The 10,671-nt window shown below is 36.9% G+C and overlaps 1 protein-coding gene across 2 annotated transcripts in view; it reads right to left on the bottom strand.

The window, feature by feature from the left end:
* SAMHD1 (SAM and HD domain containing deoxynucleoside triphosphate triphosphohydrolase 1) overlaps positions 1-10,671 on the bottom strand; it is a 38,547-nt gene that overhangs the window by 4,436 nt on the left and 23,440 nt on the right. The window contains exons 10-16 of one of the 2 annotated variants that reach the window (XM_070941648.1): positions 10,403-10,494; positions 9,832-9,947; positions 8,877-9,016; positions 5,224-5,319; positions 4,345-4,449; positions 3,565-3,702; positions 3,044-3,166 (exon numbers count right to left, since the gene is read on the bottom strand). In XM_070941648.1, coding sequence (XP_070797749.1) covers positions 3,044-3,166; positions 3,565-3,702; positions 4,345-4,449; positions 5,224-5,319; positions 8,877-9,016; positions 9,832-9,947; positions 10,403-10,494 — 810 coding nt within the window. Of the gene's footprint in view, positions 1-955; positions 3,167-3,564; positions 3,703-4,344; positions 4,450-5,223; positions 5,320-8,876; positions 9,017-9,831; positions 9,948-10,402; positions 10,495-10,671 lie in introns of those variants that run through there. The other variant, XM_070941647.1, reaches the window with a different exon arrangement.

Raw genomic sequence — 10,671 nt, 5'->3', positions numbered from 1 at the left:
TTTTGCTGGATATCTGGTAATTCTACCCCTGTGTAAAAAGGATGATAGCTTTCTTATCACAAAAGCAGCAAGATAATGCAGAAGCCCAGGATTACCATGAACAATTCACTAACCATTCAGACGTGAACCTGAAAGAATAGCTTGATTTGCAAATAGAAGCAATGTTTGAAAATTCTTTCAACTGGACCAAATACTGTACAAATCCATATGGCAAGCAGGTCTTTAGGAACTTCACAATTTCTTTCTCATCATATAAACCCTGAGCTTGTAGCAGTTTGAGTTCCAACAACTAACATAATGTACAGTAGATCCTTGAAAAAAAAAAAACTGAGGCTCTCCTAACACAAAAACAAATGCACAAAAACAAACAAATCCCAATATATCCATATTCTAAATCAACTGAGGGGTAAGTATAGTTTTCTGCAGATATTATATTTTAATTGCAAAGCTCTAATTTTGTTTAAGCTTGAATATTTTTAAGAAAATTGAAGAAAGGTAAGTTTCAAACACTCTGCTAAACAACCAATTCCCACAACACTGTCAAATTATTTACTAAGACTGTATTACTATTATTATTATTCTCATCCTTCCTAGTACCTATATCTTCCCACTTATGACTATAACCATGTTGCTTGTATCTTTACAATTTATATTAAATGTTCAATTCTTCTGAAACTTACTCGGATTCATTGAATGGGCCTAAAACAAAAATTATACTTTAGAATTAAGTATTAGTTCTTGCAATTAACAGAAACCCTATGTTATTGTATAAAGTACATATTGTAGAACTTGGTAAAGAAACAACATACTGTTCTAAACAAATAATATCCAATTACTACAAGACATAAAAAATGCATTCAAGTTGGCTTCAGATAAGCTGGAACAACTTTCCTCTTACAGTTCCTTTTGGTTCAACATAATTTTCTTGTGTTTCATTGAAAGTATGAGACCTATATTGTTTTATAATTGTTTCTTTTATTAAAATATTGATCAAAATATTCATAACTTTAAAATATAGTAATATTGTTGTGCTAATGAATATTTAGCTCTAAATCAATATACATTCACCAGCTGTCATGATCTAAGAGTTAAGGAATTATGTAATAATCCCTTCATACGGAAAATATATGAATTTCAAGCAAGTAGCACAAGATCTTCCCCCCTCTTAAGTTTATTTTATATATTTACTCAGAATATATATATAAAGCTATGGGTTTTATTCACTGGTTCATTTCACAGTTGATGGTTTGCACTAGTGGAAACAATATACTTGTGAACATTAATGATCCAATTTTTAATTTAATTTTTAATTTAAAGAACACTGCCTGAATACTAAGGCTAAAGTTAGTATGAGGAATAACATTTTCATGAGGTTGTCAAAGTATACATGGGGGGTGGGGGGGGTGGGGCGGCTCAGCCATCTACACCACAGATATTGGTTTTGGCCCTGAGGATTTCTGCAGCAGGATATGCTGCTCCAGAATGGAGTACATCCACATGTGAAGCTAGTCGACATCACTGTCAATGAAGCAGTACACACAGTGACAGGATGCCCTAAACCCACCCCAATTGAGAAAATGTATCCTCTTGCTGGTATTGCTCCACCTAGGATTAGGAGAGAAGTAGCAGCAGATGCTGAGAGAACCAAATGAATGATCTCTGACATCCTCTGAATGGATACGTGCCCCAAACTCTTTGACTTAGATCTAGGAAGAGGTTTTATGGCAGGAGCAAAACTCTATTAGAAGATGGAGGACAGTATTCATGGAACAAGAAATAATCTCAAAAGAGAACACGGTTGATCTCCTGATGTTACTCGGAAGACATTGAGGGTGGGAGTGCCTAAAAGTAAGACCAACATGCTCAGGTGGGGGTTGATGGCAGATAACAATATTCAGTATGAAAGTAAGGAGAGGCAGAGTCTGGCCCATTTGTTAATCTGTGATTTACTACCAGTAGAATGCACCAAAAATGATTTGTTTCTGCTCAAAAAGGTAGCCTCATTTTGGAAGTTTAAGGTTTGATCTGGACATAAAATAACATATTTTTCAGAGTATAAGATGCACCTTCCCCCCCAAAAAGAGGGTAAAAATTTGGGTGTGTCTTATACACTGAATGTAGCCCCACGCACCCATCCTTTGGCCTCTGCCTCCCAGCAATTTGCCTCCTTGCAGCAAACAGCCCGTTTCAGCTTCAGCACAACCTGATTAACACAAGCAGCTGATTGTCGGTTGGATCAGCCTCCCGACCATTAGCTGTTTCAGGCTGCAGGGATTGCCATTGCCTATTGCCACCTCTGCGGGCCTCCGCTGTTTGCTGTGAGGAGGCAAATTGTTGGAAGGAAGATTTTTTTTCTTGTGCTAATCAGGCTATGCTGAAAATGAAAATGAACTGAAACAGGCTGTTTGCTGCAAGGAGGCAAATTGCTGGGAGGCAGAGGCAGATTTTTTTTTCTTGTTTTCCTCCACAAAAAAGGTAGGTGTGTCTTATAGTCCGGAGCATCTTATACTCCAAAAAAATATGGGTAAATAAAAATAACTTAGGCCTACTTACTATAATCTCCCCATCCCTTAAGGAAGCATTTCTGTGAAATGTGGGGCACATTTCAAACAGTTCAGGAGAAGATAAAGCCAAATGAAAATTGGTTACCCCTCCTTGTGCAAATTTAGAGAATTTACACTTATAAAGCCAATGCTGGATTCAACGAAATATTCAGATAATTTTAGAAAAATGATTTATATTGTAAAACTGAAATCTACCTGTTAGTTTCTTGATTTTTAAACCCTGAGGCATTTTTGTAAGTTTGCTATATAGAACAGTGATATTTATCTTAAATTAACACTAAAATAGTGTTGATAAATTATTGAGCTTTCTCAAAATCACAATAATGTACCATTTTGTGAAAAAGTCTACAGGCATTTTCCACTGCAGTTTTTCAAAGGCACTATGCAGGCTTACTCTGTAATTTTACGGTATACCTTTTGAAGAAAGTTTGGCTAGAATACATACACACACACAGAATTAAAGGCATATACTAACTCACTTAAAAATTTAAATTTACTTTACACTTTAAACCACTACTGTTCCTGTTTGAATCCTGATTTTCATCATCCTTATTCCACCCTTTTTTCATTGGAGTAAGTTCTGGAGCAACCACATCACCATCCTATCAAATAATTAAAAAAAAGGAATTAAGTTTTGCATTTCAGATCAACCGTTAAAATATTTTGTCATCTTCTCTCCTGACAATTGAAATAAATATGTGTACATTTAAAGGATAAAATATTATCAGGCCTGACGTATCCCTGTGCATGGGATAAATCATGATTTTTTAAAAAATTCACAATGATCTTTTTTATTGTTAATGAAAATACCAATTTTATGTAAATAACATTTAATTTCTAATAAATTCATTAATATAATTAATATAGCATATGAGCAGGATTTGTGTCTTACCAATGCTTATTGCAGTAGCCCATTAAAAAGTATATAGTAAAGAATTACAAAATTTTCAGGAGGATGGTGCATTATGAGTGTATCCTCATTCACGTGTGAACGTCTTACCCGTGGTTTAGTGAAATCCTTATCCATACACCACTGAATAAAATATTTTGTAGCAGCCTCAATTATCTTTGCATCCTTTTTTTTACAATAAACTCTGATGAGCTGCTCTGCAAACTTTTCTGGGAGCAGCTTTGAAACCTTAAAGACAGAAATAAAACGCTTAACTTCAATAACTTTCCTGATCTTTCCCAAGCAGTAAAACAGACCATTCAAAGCCATTATAAAAGGAGCATCCAATACAAGCATGATAGAGCTGGTGTAGAGGATTCACCCTTTATAGCCAAATATCATTACAGATAATCCTTGATTTATGACCAGTTGCTTAGCAATTGTCCAAAGTTACAAAAATCTGCCAAAAGGTACTTTTGACCCGGATTTGAAGTTGCAATGGTTGCTCTTCTATCCAGTTACATATATTTTGGGCACTCAGCAACTGGTCCAAATTTACAGTTGTTTGCACAATCCTACAATCACCTAACCATGATTTGCATTCCCTCCCATCCCCCCAAACAACCAGCATTTGCTTCTGATTTCTGGCAAAAAATGGCCATTGAGGACAAAGGATTCACTTAATTATTTGCATTACAACCACGGGGTTCATGTTACACCTGCTACAAAAAACATTGTAAACTCAGATATGATCTCATGATAACCTCATGATTTCTGAACATAATCCTGGGCTCAGTTGTGCTCATAAATCAAGGACTACCTGAAATATAGTGGCTATTTTAAAAACAACACAATAAACTGGCAAAATCAACCACTCCCATTTTTACTTACTTGTTCTCTTGTAATTTTAACTGCCTGAGTGATGTCAGTCTTGCAGTAAAAACGAACACTGTTAATGGGGTTCCTTTTTTTCATTCCATAATCCATATCAATAACCTTTATTTATACGACAAAATCAAAATAAAGCACACTTAACAATTTATATACACACACTCTAAGAAAGCAAAGTAACAAAACAAAACCTGAGCTTGATTGTTTTCTTGCACGTTTCATTACCCAAACTACCGTATTTTTCGGAGTATAAGATGCACTTCCTCCCCTAAAAGGTGAAAATTTGGGTGTGTCTTATAAACCGAATGTAGCGCCCCCCCCACCCTTTGGCCTCTGCCTCCCAGCAATTTACCTCCTTGCAGCAAGCAGCAAACAGCAAACAATCCATTTCAGCTTCAGCACAGCCTGATTAGCACAAGCAGTTGATTGCTGGTTGGATCGGCCTCCTGAACCCCAGCAGTTTCAAGCTGCAAGGATTGCCATTGCCTATTGTCACGCAGGCCTCCGCTGTTTGCTTGCAAGGAGGCAAATTGGTGGGAGGCAGATTTTTTTTTCTTGTGCTAATCAGACTGTGCTGAAAATGAAACTAAAACAGGCTGTTTGCTATAACGAGGCAAATTGCTGGGAGGCAGAGGCAGATTTTTTTTCTTGTTTTCCTCCCAAAAAAAGGTAGGTGCGTTTTATACTCTGAAAAATACGGTAAATAACATCATCACTGCTAATGATCAGCGCTGGCACTGATGATGTTACCTACTTTGGGTAATGAAGCATCTGCAAGAAAAGCAAGCTCAGAGAGCACCAAAGACCCCTCATTTCAACCCTGAGCTACAAATATTCTCCTTTACTGGTAAAACAAAACCAAAAAAGCACCTTACTTACATGAACAATAAAATCTTCAGCCTTCAGCTCCACATCTTCAGAGATTGTCTTAGGTTTGGAATTAACAATTTCAGCACACAATCCATCATAATCTTCCTGGAAGGCATAACATTTTTAACTTTTTTTAACTGGTCAGCAGACAACAGTAATTTCAGAAACTTGATTAACATCTAGAAAAATATCTGAATTGCATGTACCGTATTTTCCGGCGTATAAGATGACTTTTTAACACATGAAAATCTTCTCAAAAGTCGGGGGTCGTCTTATACGCCGGATGTAGTTCTCCTGTAACCAGGCAGACCAGCCCGAAAGGCTCTGATGAGTCAAACTCTGACCATCCCAGCTGAGTTGCCTGCTAATCAGGCAACTCAGCTGGGATCGCCAGAGCCATTTAAAAGGAAAAAACCTTTTTCCTTTTACATGGCTCTGGCGATCCAAGCTTTGATGATCCCAGCTGAATTGCCTGCTAATCAGGCAACTCAGCTTGGATCGCCAGAGCCATGTAAAAGGAAAAAAGTTTTCCCCCTCCAGCTTGCTTACCTTAGCTGCTAGTCGCAACGCTTGCCTTGCTTCGCTTGCCTGAATCCATTCCATCAGCAAGCAACTCTCTGCCTGCAATCAAGCAGGCAGGGAGTTGTGGACTTCAACTCCCAGAACTCCTCAGCCAGCAAAGCAAAGCTGGCTGAGGAATTCTGGGAGTTGAAGTCTACAAGTCTTAAAGTTGCCAAGGTTGGAGACCTCTGTTCTATTGGGTAAGTTTTTTCCCCCTTTGGGAGCTTTAAAAAAATAGTTAATTGGGGTTTTTTTTAGTTGTTCTTTTTTAGACCTAGCCATTTAAAATTTAGGAAGTTTTAAATTTAGCTTTCATATAAAAATAAAAATAAAATAAAATAATATTTGTGCAGTTTTCTGAGATTGAGTGTGTTTCTGTAGTGTTTCACTCTAACTACACAAACACACAAAATCTCACAAAGCTGTATGTGGAATTTTGTGTGTGTAAAGTGTGAAAGTTGGGTTTTTGGGCTTTTTGTGGCTGTGTGAGATTCCTGCTTGTTGCAGGGGCCCTTTTGGGTCTAGCAAGCTGCTTTTACATTGTGGGTGAGCCAGTTGATGTTTTTTAATTTTTCTTTGGTGTGCGTTGGAAGAGAAGTAGTCTTATATGGCGAGTATAGCTCAAACCCTATATTTTAACAGGAAAAGTCGGGGGTCATCTTATACGCCCAGTCGTCTTATACGCCGGAAAATACTGTAACATTTACTGCAACAAATAAAGAATTGCTATAATAGTGTATCTATAGTCTACTGATATCATCTATGCATCTGAATATATATATATTTATATAATTTTCAAAACAGTAATTGCATCAAAAGCCATCTGTATTGGCAAGAGCATTGTGAACTCTTCAGGTGAACTAAAGTTGGGACTGAAGTTAATCTCCATTACAAAGAGAAGGCAAATATAGGTTGGTATATTTTGGTATTTGTTATTTCATGATAAAAACTTATGATAACATTTTCCTGAAAATATACAGTATGTAACTGAAATATGGATTAAACAAAAAGTATGGCTCATATGGTCTAGCAGCCTCTAAGATACCTGCAGTATTAAGATGCAGCACGCTTATGAATGAAAAGCAACGATTTAATTTTACAAAAGGAAAAATAAGAATATTACTTATACAGTATATCTGAACTACAGAATGAAGAATTGGAAAATCCACAATCTAATGTATAATTAAGAAACATTAAACATAATTATTAAATATGAAATAAATTTACTGGAAAATTCATTTTTGAAATAAAGGGTTTTGTTTTTTTTTGAGTTTACTAAAAGGTACAATATACACTCGAGTATAAGCCAACCCGAATATAAACCGAGGCACCTAATTTTACCACAAAAAACTGGGAAAACTTATTGACTCAAGTATAAGCCTAGGGCGGGAAATGCAGCAGCCACTGGTAAATTTCAAAAATAAAATATAGCAGACTAAGTACTGTAAATAACATACTGTATATCCAAGACCATCCCTGTCACGGCTCCAACGGCGGCGGCTTCGGGAGATGCTGGCGGCACGGAGGCGCGGGCGAAGGCTGGGATGGGGGTGCAACATACGGGAGGCCCCCCGCAGTTCCTCAGCTTGTCTGGGCTGTAGTTGATTGAGGTGCTTTAGCAGCAATGAGCTGCGCTTTCCTCCAAGTCCCACAGAGAGAAGCACCTGTTTCCTTCTGCCGCCCACAGCGCTTAGAGGAAAGCACAGCTCATGGCTGCTACCGGGATGTCCCAGTCCCTATCGCGGCTCCAACGGCGGTGGCTTTGGGAGATGCTGTGGCACGGAGGCACAGGCAAAGGCTGGGAAGAGGGTGCAACACGTGGAGGGCCAAGTCCGCTCCCCTTCGCCTCCCCACACTTGTTTACCTGTCCCAGAGAGCTTGGGCTACGCCTCCCTCCGACCCAGCCGCCTTCTTTGCTGACATCGCTCCTGAGTGAACTCTTCCGTCTTCGGCTGTTGTGAAGAAGCGGCAGCTCTGGGTGCGCCATGCCCGCTTTGTTCTCCTTGAGAACCACTTTGCACCTTGTTTTCAAAGTGGCTCTCAAAGAGAAAGAAGCGGGCGTAGCGCACCCAGAGCTACCACTTCTTCGCAACAGCTGAGGACCTCTTCCGCTTGGAGCTTCAAGCTGTGGGGAGGGGGAGCAGCTGCAACACCAGCAGCTTCAGTGGGCTCCTTCCCTCAGTTTGTTTTCTTTTACCTCGTCTAGGCGACTTTGTCATTAAAGGCTGCTCCGCATCTTTTGATCTTTGAGTGGAGAAAAGCGACCCTGTGTGAAGGGACTGAACCTGCTGCTCTCGAGTATAAGCCGAGGGGTGCTTTTTCAGCATAAAAAATGTGCTGAAAAACTCGGCTTATATATGAGTATATACGGTAAGTATGGAATATATACCTTTTGAGAGCATGTGTGCCTGCACAGCAATTTAATTCTACTGCTAGTTCCAATAGAAGTTACTGTATGTCTTGTATGTATACATGCAAATGGAAATTGCAGTCATGCAAGCTTCCTATATGAGCTGCTTTATTGTTTCATGAGATGTATAATTTGGGCCAATTCACTTTACAAATTATCACTTTTAAATACTTCGCAAAACTTAAGTATGAGTAATAAACTATACTATAAAAGTTGTAAACATAGCAATTTTTATCTTTTTTTGCAAACAATTAAAGAAAACAGCTCCAAGTCAATGTATCCAAGAGAAAATTTAAAGGTGCTAATAGAACGAATATAGATGAGCAACGGTTTTAGTGAGTTTTTATGTAGTTTATATTCTTGATTGGGAGCTACCCAGAGTTTGGTATAAGATGGGAAATTATAAAAATGTTTTAAATAAAATACTTACATGTATACATATACATGTACCATTTTGAACCATTACATCAGAAGTAGCAGTGCACTGGTTCCTACAACATTTTTAGATGCCCTCAGTCATCATTCCCTATTTTTAATGATCGAAATATCAAAATATTGCCAAACTTTATGAATCTTATGAGAGATTTATATTTAGAAAATATAAGAGAAGATATAGAAAATGATTGTTCAATTATTATAGCTAAATGAGTTCATAAAATGAAGTGATTTAACCAGTGCAAATTGTCTCAACCTTTTTAATTTCCTTGCCCTCTGGTGGCTGCGTTTCTCCCAAGCATTTAAAGAGATCGCGCTGCTGTATTTTACACAGAATTTCGCGTGCATCACTCAGCTCTGGTTCATCAGAATGTAGAATCTTCAAAAATATTTCATCTGCCAGAAAGCATTATATAAATAGTTATTCTCACATATATTTTGTTAAAGATTTCAGTAATAAACAATAATGCAAACTAAAAGAAAGAAAAGAGAATAGAAAGAACAAAATGTGAAAAAAAATAAAGAAAGCGAAATGGAATAAAGAAGTGACTTCCGACCTTCATTACAAGTGTAGACAAATTTAGTAACTCTTCACATCTTACATGGCAACAAATAGATAGCTCTTCATCCCATAACTTATCTATAAGCAAATCCATAAAACATTAACTTTTTAATCTTGGTGTCAGCAAAGAGTCTGTATAAAGGGTTGCCAGAACTTTGTAACAAAGTTTTATTTTAACCTTGATCAAGTAAACCAACCTGTGGTTTACTCACCAGTTCTTCGGTCTTTGCTACAATCATCAGCTCTTCTTTAATGCCTTCATAATTAAAGCTAGCTATAAATATTCTTATATCCATGAAAAAATATAAGACATCTTTTTCCAAGTCTAAAATGGGAACCAGTAACCTCCCAAGGAACAGAAATGCTTGTTCTATTCATGACTTTTAATCCAACTGAAGAATCTCACTGATAAAAATGGGGGAACAACAGGGTAAGATCTTTTTTCTCATTCTCTAATTCCACAAACCCTTCTGAACTGTGGATTACATAATTGGAGTACCCTGCAGAAAACCTGAGTTTTTGAAAGGGTTTGCAGTTTCGGTGGAAACACGGTTACAGTATTATAGCACCTTGCTACAAAACTGAAACCTGAGAAAAATATTTCTCATACTTAATGTGATAAGAATTTCTGGAGAATCCACACATTCACCTGTCAGCTTGGTGTAGGCTTGCATGTCTTCCAGTGCTGTAGAGATCTGGAACACTTTTCCACCTGAGCCCTTTATTTTGATATGTGGATCAGCCTTTAAAAAGGCATCAGTAATCCTAATATGAAATAGATGATACAAATTGGCAATTACTAAAAATTGTATTTCCAAAAACTATATACTTAATTATACTTAATTAATTATACTTATAAACAATATTTGCTTTTTTCAATGAAATCTACTTTGACAATGATTAAGAGAGAAAGGAAAGGGTATGTTCAATTGAGCTATATTAGCAGAGAAAAAGATAATTGGATAGATTAATTTATTAAAAATGTTTTGAGAAATCAATGACACTTCTAAGTATATTAACTGTACACAACTTATTTATAAAAAGTACAGCTAAACGTCAAACCTTATCGAAGCAGCATTTCCCTCCCTAATCATGTAAACCTCTTCAAATAACATCTTATTCATTGCAAATGTATGCAGATTTAAAACTATTAAAATGCATATTTTTATAAGGATTGATATAATCAATAACTTCCACAGAGTAGATCCTTTCAAACTTACATGGTTTCAATAATGTTGTTAACTTTATGCTGATATGCTCTGCGGTGCAGACAGTTTCGTGTGTGGAACATGTCATATAAATTTCCAACCTCCTTTTAAATATAAAACATATTATTAATCTGTTAATATAACTATAGTTGCAAAACAATACAGCATTGAGGGTAGTATTAACCAACTAATTAACAAAACCGTCCACTTGCAAAATCTCTGACTAATTTTAATGGTTAGTAATAATACTCTCTCCAAATGCTTGTTTCTAGATATCCAGA

Source organism: Pituophis catenifer, unplaced genomic scaffold (genome assembly GCF_029215685.1).
Source record: "Pituophis catenifer annectens isolate HBS135680 unplaced genomic scaffold, rPitCat1.0.hap2 SCAF_3, whole genome shotgun sequence".
Lineage (NCBI taxonomy): Eukaryota > Metazoa > Chordata > Lepidosauria > Squamata > Colubridae > Pituophis > Pituophis catenifer.
Note: the sequence above shows the minus strand (reverse complement) of the source record. Positions and strands in the feature narration are given on the sequence as shown.